Source organism: Cygnus atratus, chromosome 1, assembly GCF_013377495.2.
Source record: "Cygnus atratus isolate AKBS03 ecotype Queensland, Australia chromosome 1, CAtr_DNAZoo_HiC_assembly, whole genome shotgun sequence".
Lineage (NCBI taxonomy): Eukaryota > Metazoa > Chordata > Aves > Anseriformes > Anatidae > Cygnus > Cygnus atratus.
The window spans coordinates 57,723,653-57,740,075 of NC_066362.1; the positions used below are offsets into that span (position 1 = coordinate 57,723,653).

General features: G+C 50.1%; 2 protein-coding genes across 2 annotated transcripts in view; both read right to left on the reverse strand.

Moving 5' to 3' along the window:
• RFX4 (regulatory factor X4) overlaps positions 1-5,143 on the reverse strand; it is a 92,323-nt gene extending 87,180 nt beyond the window's left edge. The window contains exon 1 of the mRNA XM_035559166.1: positions 5,131-5,143. Coding sequence (XP_035415059.1) covers positions 5,131-5,143 — 13 coding nt within the window. The remainder of the gene's footprint in view (positions 1-5,130) is intronic.
• Positions 5,144-11,850: 6,707 nt separating this feature from the next.
• Positions 11,851-16,423, reverse strand: part of POLR3B (RNA polymerase III subunit B) — a 77,427-nt gene continuing 72,854 nt past the window's right edge. Inside the window, exon 28 of the mRNA XM_035560773.2 lies at positions 11,851-15,040. Coding sequence (XP_035416666.1) covers positions 14,911-15,040 — 130 coding nt within the window. The 3' untranslated portion in view covers positions 11,851-14,910. The remainder of the gene's footprint in view (positions 15,041-16,423) is intronic.

Sequence of the window (16,423 nt, forward strand, 5' to 3'; positions counted from 1 at the left end):
AAAAAAATAGGATGAAGGAAGCCTGACAGCATTACTCTAACCAGGAAAAGTTTAAGAAGAGAAGAAAACGAAGGTGAGCACAAGTAGTTTTATGTCTACTGCCTGTGTGCCTGGGGAAGCCAGCCTGCTGCTCTGAACTTAACGCCCCTCTCTCCCCGCGCTGCACGTTTCAGCAAATCGCTCTTTCGCAGGCTGCTCCAGCTATCCGAAGTGTATTGTTTCCCATTACCATAATATTTGGGGTCCTGCACAAAAATGCTCAGGATAAGCCACTAATTAATTGCGAGCCTGTCACTCATAGCTGCAAGTTGACTACTCGGTTGCTGTAACAAATTCAATTTAGAGAAATTAAGTTCACTTACCAATAAAAGGCAACAAAGTGCGTAACTGCAGCTGAAGTGAAGGAAACGAGACGGTGCTGAGCCCTGCGTTTCAGTCTTGAGGCAATTTAAGCTGCAAACGAGCTTTTTCTTCATTACTGGGTGCAGCAAGAGCCAGGGCTCTATTTAACCCTCTCCACCTTTCTGATTTCAAGTTTATCAGACGGCCCAGGATATATAACCCAACCTGTTATTTATACACAGGGAATGAAAGCGGGGCTCTTGCAGCAAGCCTGTGCCACTCAGCCCCGTTTCTGACACCAGTTAGTATTTCACCTCTGATAAACCGCTCCTGGGGCTAGCCTCCTGGGAGAAAACAAGTGGGAATAAAGGCAGGACAGGGCTGCTGGTTACGCCTGGGAAATAGAGGCAATTAGGTTACTGCACACTCACGGCCGTAAGCAGGGATCATTACAGCTAACCCCGTGCACCTGCCCTTCCCGAGGCACACACTTCAACAGGTGCTTCCCTCCCTCGTGGGGAGGAAGTCGCGGGATTGGGAGCCATCCCCAAAAGCAAACTGTTTTAAATACCCACAAAAATTCTCCTGCACATGTGCACAATTCTGTAAGAACTAACAGATGTGTGTAAACATCATTTTAATACAGAAACAACATCAAAAAATCACGGTGGAGGCCTCCACTGTCTTCATCGTCACCGTGTACTCTTCCTTCCTGCTCTTGCTATCTATGGGATCGCTCAGCCATCAAATATCCTTTATGCTATCCATCTCCCTAACCCGAGTGTTAGCAATGCAATCCCCTCGGCCGCTGAGCCGCAGGGCTCCAGCAGGGCCAGACCGTGCGGGGCATTCATTTTCAGACACAATGAAACAAACGGAAAATCCAGCACAGACGCAGGGAAACGGACAAGTGGGTGAACTCAGAAAATTCACAAACCTCGGGGCTGGCGGGATTGTGAGCTAATTATTTGGACTTTAATGTCCCATCAAGTATCCCCCAAAGGACTGACCTTATATTTGTGTTAGTTACATGACAGCCCGCCGCTGCTCTCGAGGCATTGTTACGGGGCACCAAGCCCTGGCTGTGTTTAAGGCCGCCTCTTCAAAAGTCTGCCCCTGAAGAGGCACTAATGTTTCACCACCCCGTGGATTTCAGTGCTCCCGCGATGTCATCTGTCTCGCTGGGGCGAAATCCTCCATACTGAAATGGTGTCCCAGGGGATGCCCCCCCTTCTGCCCGCTCCAACTCGCAAAACGCTCGCAAATCAAGCTTGAAAAACGCAGAGGTGCTTCCATTTGGAGACGTTGGGGATTTTAAGGCTATGTTAACCTCCTTCCTTGCCTGCACGCTCGCCGTCGGCACAAGAGCAGCCCAACAAGTGCCGGTGGGAGCACCGCGCTCCATCTCAGGGCGCTGCAGCGGCGACTTTCTGCGGGACAGCTCTGACTGCCAGCACGGGGGGCTCAGCACGAAGTGGGCTCCTTCCACCGCTCCCAGGAGTGCTCTGCGGACCCTTTGCTCGGTGGTGGCCGCAGGAGACGTGCGGCTGTGGCCGGCCACCGAGGCTGCGGGGCTCTTTACAGTCCCACAGGCAAAAGTCTGCCTGAATCTGGAGCCCCTTCTTTAATCAGGGTTTTACCCGAGTAAAATCTTGAGGACTGCAAACCCTAAACCGGGACTTAAATAAACAAAATAATTTCCTGCCGTTGTTTAGCTATTCTTATGTAAAATCCTGTTTTAGTTCTTTTCCCTTTCCATCCCTTTAAAGAGCTTTCCTTCGCTGCAGGTAAATAGCAGATGGCAGAGCAGTGAAAAGTCCCGCAATTCACCCTCCCCAAGTATTTTAGGATTAATTCAGTTGCAGACTAATAAATCATAAAACCATTTTCTCCGTGCCAAACTTAGGGCGAACTTCTTAGCTCATGAGAATTTTGGCCAACTTACAAACCTCTTTGTAAAAAAAACCCACAGATTTTACAAACTTCCAAAAAACCCCTTGTGAGGAAGGGACCTAAGGGATCTGATCCAGTGCTGGGACTTGCTGGGAGCCCCACGTCTGTCCCGCTGGGGACAGCAAGCTCTGCTGCCGAGGATCGGGCCCTGCCACGCAAACACCGGCTGCAGGAACGCCACAGCCAGCAGGCAACGAGACAGTTTTGTTGGCTTTTCTGTTCCCTTTCTTCCATGTGTGAAATCATATAAGGTACGTGGTCACATAAGGCGAAGAGCCAGGTCCGATTGTATAAGGAACCAGTGGTGTTGCGTGTTCGTATCGCATCAAATTTAGGATTCAGAAGTATCCTAGGATCATCTTAACTGCTCAGCATATAAGAGCCTTTATAAACGCAATTCTTGGAGCAGTAAAAATATATGTATTTTAATTTCCTGGAGCAAAAATAAATCACAGTTTTGCTCGCCTATTAGCTAGGGAGAAAACGAAAACAATAGCAACTTCATCTGTTAGCAAACTGTGCTGCAGTAAGCGCAGCAAACAATTTGCAGCAGCGAAATCAACCGCTCGTTTGGATCAAAAATTATATCTGTAAAAAAAATCCGGACCTCGGCGTTCACTCCTGAGTGTTAGGCGGGTGCTCTCAAATGTCACCCCTGCTTTGGCTCGTAGCGTCCAGCGATTTATTGTCAATATCGGCGATTTCATTAATTACAGCGGGATATGAAAGCCATTAATTCTCCGCAGCCGGCGCTCGCCCGCCAGATGCTCTTTAAATGGCAAAGCTGATGGGAAAGGTCGCAGGATCGGACCCGGCCCCGAGCCGGGCGCGGAAAGGCTTCGTGCCGCCTTTATGGGGTTTTGGACGGGCTCCGAAACCCTAAATCGCGTCCCCAGGACCTGTGGCTCTCCCAGCCCGGCGGCGTTTCTGCCGTCAAATGCGGGGGGCGAGGCGGCGGGTCCCGTCGAGGCCGCTCTCCGAGGAAGAGCCTCCTCTTCCTCGGGCCTTCCTCCTGCCCTCCGGCGGCGGGGCACGGCCTCGGGACCCCCGCGTGTCCCCCCCCCGTCCCCGTCCCGTCCCGTCCCCGTCCCCGGTCCCGTGTCACTAGGGGGGGCTGCGGCCGTGCACGGCGCGGGGCAGGAGAGGGGGGTCCCGGCTCGGCGCGGGGCGGGTGGGGGGCTCTGGGGCTGCAGCACCCCAAAAGCCTCCCCCAGCACCCCCAAAGCGCCCCCCGGTGCCCCGCAGCCGCTGTCGGGCCGGGCCGGGCCGGGGGAGCCGCGGGTGATGGCTTTGAGCCCGCTGGGGGGATCTGAGGGTCGGGGGGCGAGGCAAACCCGTTAAGGAGAAATTAAACCACGAGCGAATTTTTTTCCCCGACGAAGCCATGTTTCCCCGCACCGCCAAAGGCTCTTCTAACAAGCGAAACCCGGGAGAAAAGCTAATTGGATTAAGCCCCCTGAAAGGGGGGTGAAGGTGCCTGAATGAGGCAACGGCGCAGCCCCACTTTTTGGCCATCTGCTCCGCGCGGCCGAAGCGGTGGCGCATTAGCAGCGCCCTATAATCGCCCCTCAGTCTCTGCCGGCACCGTGGGACGAGGGCTCTGCCCGCCGACGGGCGCATTGCGAGGGCAGCGCCGGGACTCCCGGAGCTGCTTCTGGAGCAGGGCCGGGAAAAAAAAAGAAAAAAAAGAAAAAAAAAAAAAAGAAAAGAAAAAAAAAGGAGCTGTTCTGGGGCGGGCAGGGGCCTTTGGGGTCCCCGCGGGGACAGCCCCCGCCGGTGGCAGCGCCCCAAAACCGGGCCCCTCTCCCCGGCGTCCCGCAGGGGCAGCGAGCAGCCGCGCAGGGCAGCGCGGCGCGGGCAGCCTCCCCGCTTTTCGCCTCTTCCTTTTTTTATTAATTACTCTTCTTGCTTTCGACTCGCTAAATCATTTCGCAAGACGCCCTTTTGGGGCCGACGGTTGGGAAAGCCCGGGGAGGAGGGGAGCGGAGCGGAGCAGAGAGGGTCGTGCCCCGCCGACCCCCGGCGGCCCCGTTACAGCGGCTTGGGGCCGGCCCGGAGCTCGGGGGGCTGCGGGAGAGCTTTTGGGGGCTGTGGGGGGCTGTGGGGGGCTGCCGGGGGGCTGCCGTCGGGGGAACCCCGGCCCCGCTCCCCGGGCGCCCCCTCGGAGGCTGTGCCCGGGCAGGAGGGATGGATGGAGGGATGGAGGGAGGGGGAGAGGGAGGGAAGGAGGGCGGGAGGGGGCTGACAAAATAAACTCGGATCGCCAAGGTTGGTTTGGCGGCTGGCTCCGGGCCTGCTGGTGCCCCCGCTCCGGAGGGCTTGGGCCGGTGGGGAAGGGAGCAGCGGGCTCCGAGCGATGCGGAGGGGCCGGGGCCGGCCCGGGGCCGGCAGCCGCTGTGAGGTCGCCACGGGGCCGGGCCCGGCCCGGGGACAGGACCCCAGCACGGCCCGGCGGGAGGCAGAGGCGGCCGTCGGGGCTCGGCCCTCGGGGGAGCGGCGCCTCCCGTGTCCCCGTGTCCCCGTGTCCCCCCACCCCGGGCGGGACGAGGCGAGCCCGGAGCTGGGCTCCCCAGCAAAGCCCCGCTGCCCTCTGAGGGGCTCCGCTCGAGCCTAAGCGGGCGCCTAGAAGTGGAAGCGGGGAGGGATTAGTTTGCCGAAGGAAAAGAAGAAAAAGGGAATAAAAGGGGGGGAGAGGGGGAAAGAAAGGAAAAAGCCCCTCTGCTGCGTCGCTTCTGGCCGGCTCAGCCCGCACCCTGCGGCCGCTGGCTCCCCGGCGCCACTGTCAAGTTGCGAAGTGCTCCCCGGCGGGCGAGGGGAGCGGAGGGGGGCACTTACCTGTGGAGTCCATATCGGGTTCCTCCAGCAACCCACAATGCATGCTCTTCCCATGGACGGGACGGGAGCCCCAAGGTCCCGGGGTGCGGAGAGCCCCAGCTCAGGGGTGCGCGGAGCCAGGCGAGGGGCAGGGAGCGGGGTGGGGAGGGAGGGCAGAGGCAGATCGTGGGGGGGGGGTGGGGGGGAGGAAAGCGGGAGAGGGGGACACTCCGTAATCCAGCAGGGCAAAGCCAGACCCGTCAAAATGTTTGCGGATGTTTCATGGGAAAAAGCATCATTTTATAGAAGCCCTGATGGGAGAAATGTCATTGATAGGCCAGCCAGCCTGATGAATGGCTGCTACTCAGATGGGGATGTGGCAAGGCTCAATGTGAAGCCCATTGTGATGCTGTTTTGAATAAGAAAAGCTTTCCTCCAAAAAGGGGGGCCTTAGATCTACGCAATCCCAACACTTCGACTTCCCTCTTCTATTAGAGCATTAGAAACGTTTTTCTTATTTAAAGTTCCAGCGGCCTTTCCACTCCTCCCTTCCCCCCCGGCCCCCACCCAACGCCTTTGGCTCATTACAGCCCCGGATCAAAATTGGCTTAGATCTTCAAACGGGCAGGAGGCGCGGGGCTGCGCTCCTTGGGGCCGCGGCCGTCCTCCTCCTCCTCCTCCTCCTCCTCTTCCTCCTCCTCCTCCTCCTCCTTCTTCCTCCTCCTCCTGCGCGGGCACATGGCGTTAGAGCCGCACAGCTTCCCAAACGTCCTGCGAGCGTAGTTTATCGGGAAAGGAGGAAAGAAATAAAAAAAAAGGGGGCGACGTGTGTGGGTACGGAAGGAGCAGAGACGGGGGGGTGTGAGGGGAGAAGCTGCCAGCGCCCGGCGAGCGGTGCCGGTGCCTGGCCCCGGGGCTGGCGGCTTCGTGTCTTGGGGGAGCGGAGGGGACCGTAACAGACCCTAACAAACCCTAATAGACCCTAACAAACCCTAACGGATCCTAACAGACCCTAATAAACCCTAACGGACCCTAAAGGACCCTAACAGACCCTAACGGACCCTAACCCGAGGATGCCGGTTTTAGGGTCAGGGCGTCGCGGGGGGAGAGGGGGGCAGGAGCCAGGCTGGGAAAAGTTGCTTATTCTGCGTGCGGTTGTATGTGCTGGAAGTGGAAGTAAAAGTGCAAAGCTGGGGCTGCGATAAAAGTGGCTGGTTTAGGGAAGGAAAAGCTGTGATTAGAATATGAATAGGGCTCCAGGAGAGGAAGAGAAAGGGGGATTATAGCTGAATTACTTTGACCATGGACAGAGCCAACGTTTTCCACTCTTCTCCCCCCTCCCCTCCCAACACCCAGACTGCCCCCCCTCCGGGGGAAAAAAAAAAAAACGAAAAAAAAAAAAAACACAGCAAAACAAGCGGCGAGGCTGCCGAGCAGGAAGCCCGGCGGGTCGCGGTGCCCTCAGACCCTGAGGCGGGCAGGGCCGGCGGGGCTAGCGGCACCTAGCCGGGACACGGTGTGGGGACACGGTGTGGGGACACGGTGTGGGGACACGGTGTGGGGATATGCTGTGGGGACACGGCCCCGGGCCCTGCAGACCCCCGGCCTGCCCATGCCTCTGCCTGCCCACCGCCATTAGTGCCCAGTGAGGGGCAGCCCTGTCAGGGAGGGCGCCGAGGTTGTTTTTGGCTGCAGCTGCCAAGCCGAGGTCATTCCAGCGCCCACTCCCCGTTTCTAAGCCCCCAACCCCGTTTTTAAGCCCTCAACCCCATTTCTAAACTGTTTTTGTTACTGGTGTTTTCCTCTCACCTCGTTCCCCGAGGGGAGCCTGTGAGGCGCAGGGCCCAAGCCTGCTGTCGGGACACCTCAGGGGCAGTTTAGGCCTTAAGCATGGGTTGTCCCCAAAAGGATTTAGAAATCAGCGTTAACTGTAAAATATAGAGAACTCCAACTGTGCTGTGGGGAGCGGCCTACAGAGAGGTTACCAGCTGCCAGAAGAGTTGGCAGCAGGTGGGGGACACCTACGGTGATGCTGGTGGGAAGTCTGCTCTACCTGCTCAAAGTTTCAGGGAGCGGCTTCTGCGTGGTTGTTGTCCCGCTGATCAGTAAAATCACACTACAGGATGCGTGAACACCGGGATACGCTCCTTCTAGGGTGGTGAGGATAGGATTCAACTGGGATTTTGCACAGGCTGGAGGCTTGGTCTGTTCTTTGACAACGCAAAGTTATGTGGTGTCTATATGGGACGGTGCATGGGCAGCACCATCAGCAGCACTTCTGTCAGACCAGGGGTGCTTGTTGCGATCTGCTTACTCCCCACTTCTCCAGATTAGTGCCTATCCTCACGTTCTTGTGGAATACGTCAATGCTGGCATCTTCCCATTTTCCTAATCCCCTCCTCGGTGTGTCAGATCACTCTGGTGTCCTTCCACGGCTCATTGTTACTTGTTTGGGTTTCGCTTACATTTTTATAAAAACATCTCGTGCTTCTGGATATCCCACATGACTCTTAATAAAGGAGATCATTCTTCTGAAAGTGCGGGGCACCTCCTCCTGTGAAAATCTGGTTAACTTAATGTGCAGCAAGTTGGAAGTTTACAGATGGAACGACTGCATGGCACTAGCCTTTCTTTCAAAAATGTCAGCTGCAGGATTTGATTTGATACAGAGTAAAGGGCAGGTCTTGGCAAGGATGCAAAAACTATACAATCGGGAATTTTCACTCCAGATTCTTGTCTACGCAGAACATCTACAAACCATAAAATAAACAGGATAACTCTACAGTGCATCAGATGAGGTATTTGCAGGGGAGAGAGGCTCTGATGCTATTGTGAAAGGAAAACCTTTGTTAAAGAAGAATACGAACTTGCGCAGGTGCTTGGAGAGAAGGACAGGGTCATCAAGGGAACAGAAAGCCTTTCCTAGAGGCTGTTGGTTTCGCAAAGCAGACACAGAGTGGAGATATGACAGTTCACATCAACTTATAGCCCAGATAACTTTAGCTATTTCAAAAACAAGTTTCCATGACTGTCCTCCATTCTGCAGTTGATTGCACCAACAGGCTCCGGCTACACAAATTTGTTTTGCCATAAGAAGCTCCTTACACTGGTACTAGACTCTAAACATCAATTTTAGACTCTAACATAAATATTTTGGGGGTAAATACCAAGGAGTAAGAGCTATTTCAACAAAACAACACTGTTGGAATAGGAACAAAAGGGTATAAACAGTTATCTATTAACAGTAGGCTGAAGTCCTACAGAAGTTTTCTCTTGGATTAGCAGGGATGAGAACCTGCATTAATTTTAGTAACGTGTGTGAGGGGCTTGCGAAGAGTCATATGATGTGGTCATCTGCAATACCAGGGATCTGGGGTCGATGGCTATGGGGATCTTTTTGGATCCCGAGTATCTCAGCACAGACTGTAGGATTGCTGGCAGCAGCTACATGCACAGTGAGACTATTCATTATTTTAGCAGTGACTGCAGTCTGTGAGCGGTTCCATATTTTCTTACTTGCCTAAGCCTGCAGCCTCTCAGAATGAACAAACACTTCTTGCTGCCCTCTTTCCCAGTTCTATTACTCTGTTTCTTCTCTCTTCACTTACCGGGCAAATACTATGGAAGAAAAAAGAGAAGAGAAGGATTTTTTTTTTTTGTAATGGATTACCTTTCCCACTTACCTTTATTATCAGAACAGGAAATGTTAACTTTACATATATTAACACCCCCTAGGAAGCTGTACACATAGGTGAAGGACAGGATATGGAGAAAGATGACAGAAGACTTCCGGAATCAACTCCGTGTATGTGCTTGGGAGTGTGATGCTGACAGCTGCAGGAACTGGAAGAAGAAGATCAAAAGGCTGCCTAGGTAAACATGTGCACTGATTCCTTCAAAAGGCTTGAATTGACACAAGCGCTGAGAGAAAGTGGCTAGGGCAGGCACATATGCAGGTATCTGGGAGAAAACGAGCAGAGGAGCTGAGGCATGCAAATGATGGATTGCACATGCACCGGGCAGGGGGTACCTTCTTTTTAGCCTGAAAGAAAAGTAACATTAATTGCAGCTGCCTTGATGTAACTCTAGAGATGTCTGAAGCCAAGTTTTGTCAAAGATGAGTGTAGGTCAACCTTAAGTGATATTTTATGAATGCCTGTGAAAGGAATTTTGCTCAGCTCCAGTTCTCGGGGTTGTGGAGAACTGCAGTGCCAGCATTGCCAGAAGGGACCAGAGAAAACCTCTTGCTCACGCTGGTCAGCTTCAACCTGCCTGGAGGAAGGGAATTCACACGTCTGGTCCCACAGGTCCACGCAGTATCTGTGGCCATAGGAGCGTTCAGGCAGTATCAGTGTCCATAGGAGCCCAGAACCCCCACATCTGGGGCTGCTGCCCAGAAGACTCAGCATGGGAGTCTCTTGCTGACTTTAGTATGAGAAAAGTGCAAGGAGTCATCGATTCCTGAGCTTACACCAGATTTAGCTGGCTTTTGTTGTGTGTGGCTGGTACTAGTTACCAGAGGATTTGTACTGTGTGTTGGAAGAAGAGCCAGCCCTAAAAGCTATTATAGACAACAGACACAGAAAAGAACCATTCCAGACTGCCGAACAACTGGATGTGAAGCTGTCATATCCTCTTAGATGACTGACTGATAATGAGTTTCTTTTGATCCGCCTGGAGCATGCAGCATTACCTTCAGTGCCTGCCTGGGACTGGCTGGGTGAGGCTTGAATGCAAAGTTCAGTTTTCAATTCACCCTGAGTTAAAGGTAAAACTATTTCCATTCTTAGAAAACAGTTTTTGCAAGAAACTAGGACTTTACTGTTTAGCACATTGATTTACTTTCTTCTTAGTGGTTACTTTTCTGCCCGTAATGTTTTGCTGTTTGTTAAGTCCGAGTGGACAGTAACTACCACACACCATATGCATAGGTAAAGCAGCTCCCCAAAACTGATGGCAATAAAAGACAAAGTCGCTGCTGCTGTTAGCAGCAGGGAGTTGCTTTCAATTTGGACCTAACATTCTGTTTATGTACTGACTGTGAGGAGAGGACAAAGACATGCAAAATGAAGCTATTAGAAAAAATACTTGGTCATTGCAAACACCTCAGAGGTACCTGCCTTGGGAAATAAATGAATAAAAGAGAAACTGTAATTAGGAGAAATATAGAGCTGTTTTTCTTCCCCCAGCAGCAAGATGCAAAGAGCAATGGTCTGCTCACAAGCCCGGAAGGATTTTTCTGAAGATGGAACAGAGACCCCAATCCACTCGCAGGGTGGCCGTGTGAATTACTAGATGATCTTTAAGGTCCCTTCCAAGCCAAGCCATTCTCAGCCAGCAGGAATCTTTGCTGTTGACTTCTTAGAGACAGGAATGAAGCCATATAAAAATTCCAGCTGCAAAAAATCTCTGTATTGGCTCTGACCTGGGTTTGGAGAGAGTTTAAGAGTTCTGGTGTTCCTAGGGACGTACACTCATATGTGTCTGTGGCAAAGAGGTTGTGCTTATCTCCTGAGTCCTCACAGTGAGATCTTTAATGATTGCTGAGAGGCAAAGCTGTTCCACTGGCTGATTCCAGCAGTCTTTGCTACTCCAAAGCGTGGAGTCCGACCAAGTCCATGGACACAGGCCAGAGTAAGGTTGATGAAGTGGCCAGTCCTGACTCCTGTGCCCCTCTACCCCTTCCCAAAGAATGAACTTCCCTGCTGAAACTGGCGGGTCCAGGCTGAGGTGGACACTTTTCATGAGAAAGATGGACCAAAGTCAGAACTTGGGTTCAAACACGCTCAAGCTTCTAGCGGCACTTAGGTCTAAAACCTGGATCCATTTTCTGGGCTTCTGAGCCTTAGACACAGAAACTGGAATCCAGATCTTCACTGTGCCTTGCACACATTAAGCCTCCCAGCACTGGTCCAGATAATAGCAAAGAATCACCATCTGGCTGGATTTTACGGTTTGATGAAGTGCTCAGTTTTAAGGCAAGCACGTGTCTGGCACCTGGGGACTGCAGAGTCCTGATCCCAGTTCTGGCACAGTCTTTCTGTGGCCCTGGGCAAGTCACGTCCTCTTCGGAGGAGGGAATTCATCAAGTGCCCCATGGCCCCGCTGAAGCAGCAGCGGGCTGTAAAACAATCCTCGGCTCCAAGAGAGGCTGGAGGGGCCCCTCAGCAGCGTGGGGCCAGCTCCGTGCCGCGGCCCAGAGCTGCTGGTGCGGGGACACAGCCGAGGAGAGCCCGCGTGGCTCCTGCGGGACGCTGCGCGAGGGCTGTGAGCTCAGGTAGGTTGTTCTGGGGCTTGGAAGCACAGGTAAGCTTTGAGCCCTTCTAGTCTGGTTTTGCAGCTGCACAATGGCATTTATACTTATTATCAGACTCTACAGGTGTGCTCTGAGAGGGGTTTACAGACCAATTTTCAGAGGTACAGCACTACTTGCTTGCCCCTTGTTATCACTAAACAATGATATAAAAGCCTAGAAAGACTGAAGATTAACTGTGACTTACTCCCATATTACTATAAGCCACAGATACCTGCTATTTATGAGCAAGAAACCCTGAGAAGTGACATAACGGTAATTTCTCATCATCATGGGTCCACATTTTTCACTAATTTTCCTCCTTTTTTAAATAGCACGTAACTAGGGAGTCCAAGGAATTCAAAGCCCTCTTTGCTGCACACTGCAGCTTCTTTGTAAGCAAAACTCTTAACGAGATATGGACATTAAAACCAAAACGAACGGTGCTTAGTAGTAGCCCTTTTATTTTCTACATCTTAAAATTATTAAATCCCAGTATGCCCATATTTCATATTATAACCTCTTTGAATCCCCAAACGGGCCAGTCTGGTTTCATTTTCCTTTATAGTTTTCTTTTCTTGTTTCCATGTTTGGAAACATTTACCTTAAAAAAAAAAAAGTCAAAAGCTTTTAAATGTAAATGACTAAGTGAGGCTGTTCTTCTGCATTCTGAACAAGTGATCTACCTTACCCACAGCTCCAGAAACGGCTAAAAGACCTGGCTTTTGTTCTGCCCCGTTGCATTCTTGCAGCCCATCCGTGGCTTGATTCTGCTTCTCGCAAAGAACAGTACAGTTAGACATGGATGGTGTTTGAAGGCTTTTCATTAACATCTGTGTTTTGCAGTGAAATAATAGACTTAATTACCGAATTCTAGGCCTGAAACTACTTCTACTATTTAATAGCATCAGATTCTTTACCTGCAAAGTGAAAGGTAACCTACAATATATGGAGTTAGATATCTCTTCCAGCAGAAGCACATACCTCAGGCTTATCTGAGAAAGTGGGTTGTGTTCTGCATTTCAGCTGGGACTACTGCTAGTGATCTTCATGTCGAATAGCAATTTTGGTAGAAAGCCTCTCCTGGGCACTAACTAGCAAGATAAAGAAGTTGCAATGGAACAAAAACTTTATGGTGGTTTTCTACTCCCAGCTCCTTGTGCTAACACCTTAGGATTTAGTTAAATTTTTCCGAATACTCTCTCTCTTTCAGCTAATCTCTCTTTCATGGCAGGGTAGATCTGGGGAAGTCTAGTTACGGCAGTACAGCCCTTAGCTGGCATGAGACCTCTTTGTGAAGGCATTCACTGTATAAAAAGGGGGGAGGGGAGGGTGGCTAGGAAGATAATTGAAAGGATTGCAAAGATGAGGCTCACCAGCGGAAAGCTGTGTGACAGCTGTGGGGTTCTGAGGATGTATTTTACTCCATTAGTCCCTGCGTCACAGCTTTTCCTGGCTGCAGTAGGATTCCTTCCTTGAATCGCCACTTTGATCACCATATTCCAGGAATCCGTAGCTGTTTGTTCAGTTTTTGCTGCCGATTTTGTAATGCTTATTCCACTGCCAAGAGGTTACTTGCAAGTGTCTTGTGAAGGGACACAGACAGCCTCTTCAAGATAGGCAAGAAGTAAAAATTAGAATTTCAGCTCAAACCTGCATGCGTATAAGCCTCCTGTGTATTCACAGGCTTATGTAAGACAGCGATAACGTAAGTGAAACTAATTCGGGTATCACCAGAAAAATTCACAGTGAATGACCCTCACTCACCCCCAGGCATGTCTAGTTTCTAAGTTCTGCTGGACCCACCACTGCTAAAGTCGCCCCTTTCTTCCTAAACTTCAAGTACCACAGAGGATTTCCTTCACCCTCACAAAATCTACCCCAAAAACTATTCCCAAGCTGCTTTCACCAGCTTGAGATAAAACATCTGCAGGGTTACCCACTTCAGGGCTGCGCATAGACCTGGTCTCTCAACAGGGTTACAAGTGGCCATGCTCCTTTGCTCCTCCTCTTTATCTCTTGTTAAATTTCTGCAGGTGGAGTTGTGCACGCTGCTCATTCTTTAATGCCCTCTAGCTCAGACCATCTAACCGAGGACACCGCCTAAGCGAGGATGAGCCAGCAAGAACACCTCACCCTCAGAGTAGTTTCCTTGATCCAGATCAAAACTTCCCCCACCAGCAGGCTGAAGCCTGTGAGGCTCACTCCCTCTGGTGGTGCACCCAAGCCTCAATTTGGCAGTCTCAGGGAGCAAAGCAGTTTGTTAATTTGGTTGGGGCTTTTGGTTAATCTCTTCCTCCAGTAGTTTGCGAAGGGCTGTTCTGTGTGTATATCATTCTGTTCTCTCTCTCTGTAAATAACCACGAGCTGTTCAGATCTTGGTAGAGGTGCTTCAAGAGCTTTTCCAGTCCAATGTGCTGTGTTGTCTTTCGTCTTGCTGAGAAAAAATGGAGAGTAAAATCTACCCTTTCAGATTTGGTTTGTGACCCAATAAACAAAACTACTAGTTTAAGCATTCTGTCAGCAGCTTAGAAAGCAAGTCTTTCAGGCTGATACTCATCTGTGCTTCTTATCCAGCTAAGAGAACAGCAGCAACATGACTGCAACAGTAGTTTCAGGATCAGCACACACAAGGCAAAGACCATCTCAGCACTTTGAGAACAAAAGCAGTGTTCTGCCCCCTCTCTGACCTGGAGTGCTGCATTTTGCTGAAGCACCTGAACATGCACACACTTCATCCTGACATCAGGGGGACTACTCCTGTACTTAAGTTAACCCTGTGCTTTGCTGAGTAGGGGCTTATGGGAGGTTAGGGTTGTTCTGAGTGAACTCTTGGTTCATGCCCTGCTTTAGCTTCAGCCCTTAGATCTTATAAAGGAAAGTTCAGCTGAAATCCTGCTCAAAATGACAAATTTCAAGTTCTTGAAGAAGTGTTCTTTCATTTCTCTAAGCCTGTCAGTACTTACAACTTAATGCTTTAACAAAATGCTTTAGGAATAGCAAAATGATTTAGACGTTATAAGAAGGCGTTACCATCCTCACACAACCATCAACACAAATCCAGGCCCTATTATTTAAAACATTTATTAGCCTTTCATATTCCACTGGTCTGGAAAACATATTTTTAACCTCTCTGAATGAAATGTACACTTAGGCAAGCTCGTGCCCTGATCCTACAAAGCATTTTTCAAAACCAGGCATAGTGTTGTTACATCTTTGAAAGGGATACACGTGCTGTGCTGGATCAGTGCCTTATTCCACTGTTCCCACATGTTCTGGTCACTCAGACTAATCAAGGCTTTCACAACTGCTCCTAGAGTATTCTACTGACAGCGTGTCCTGTCAGCTTAAAACAGGTAGAATACACAAGAAAGATTTCCTACAACTGTCTTCCACCACCTTCTGCCCACTCAGGTTTTACAGTTATTCCCGTTCACCAAAAAATCTTCCAGTTATATATGCTGAATTTCAATTTATGTAAAGTACTTTTTTTTCCATCTTTTTCTTGTTCATTCATTGTACTTAGCTAGTTTTAGCCTAGGTATGATATTCATTGACTGCAGTTCTTGGAATAAGAGTTTACAGGCATAAGGTATCCGCAGAGAAGACACGTGACACGATGACTTGCAGTAGTGGCACCTATGGAAACAAACACACAAAGTCAGAGTTTGTGCATAATTGAAGCTCTACAGAAAAGAACAGTTGCCAATGTCCACAATTTTCTTTGTCCACCTGCATTTAGACACTGGGATCAGTCCTAGAAGGAGTTGAGAGCTTGAGACACGTGTTAGCACTTATCGAGTCACAACTTGAAAGCACAAGGAGGATGTGGAGCTGTTAGAGCGGTTCCAGAGGAGGGCCACGAGGTTGATCAGAGGGCTGGAGCACCCCTCCTACGGAGAAAGGCTTAGAGAGCTGGCATAACATTCAGCCTGAAGAAGTGAAGGCTCCAGGGTGACCTCACTGCAGCTTTTCAATACTTAAAGGGGGCTTATAAAGAAGATAGAGAACAACTTTTTGCTCGAGCAGATAATGACAGGACAAGGAGGAACGGTTTTAAACTAAAAGAGGGGAGATTTAGATCAGAGGTTAGGAGGAAATTCTTCACTCAGAGGGTGGTGAGGCGCTGGCACAGGCTGCCCAGAGAAGCTGTGGATGCCCCATCCCCTGAGGTGTTCAAGACCAGGTTGGATGGGGCCCTGAGCAACCTGATCTCGTGGGTGGCATCCCTGCCCATGACAGGGGGACTGGAACCAGATGGTGTTTAGGGTTGCTTCCGACCCAAACTGTTCTATGATTCCATGAACTTTAGGCCCTTAAATAATCTGACTGAGGTCAATAGGGGCTTAAGGTTAAACCTGCACTTTTCTTGGAGAAGAATCATAGTGCTTAGTATCCTATGGGACTCATTTCTACTTCTTCACCACTCACACAACTGCCAACAAAAATTTCAGCATTGCGTAATGAGGGAAAGGAGGTGTACAGAACGAAGTATTTCTGCAAATATGATTAATGGTCCAGTTTCCATCTTATATACAACTCAAAAAAAGAGGCAGGAAGAAAGGAAGGTCACAGTTAGTGGTTTTTTGTTTGTTTTTTTCTTTTAACTCCTTATTCACAGTTTCACTGTAAAATGCCTCAAACCAGTTCATATTACTAACTCAGAAAAGGGCTGTCTCTCCTTATGTCCATCTCCATGAACAGCCAAAGAGCTTTTGTTGAGATAGAAAACCACTAAAACTGCTTTAACATATGTTCTTTGCTCTCTTTACTCAAATAATGATCTTAAAACTCTGGGGGAGAGTTTTTTTCTTTTTTTGTTCTGTCATGCAGATACAACTTTGACCATATCAGGAAAAGACAGGCCAGTCACTCATCCATCTTTCCAGCACTGGGACTCAAATTCATTGATGTTAACAGATCCTTCAATGATTTGATTTCTTATTCCATGTACACACAAAGGAAGTAAAATATCTTTCATCTAAATATCAGTTTCCCCCCCCTCTCTGTTTCCTCGTTCTC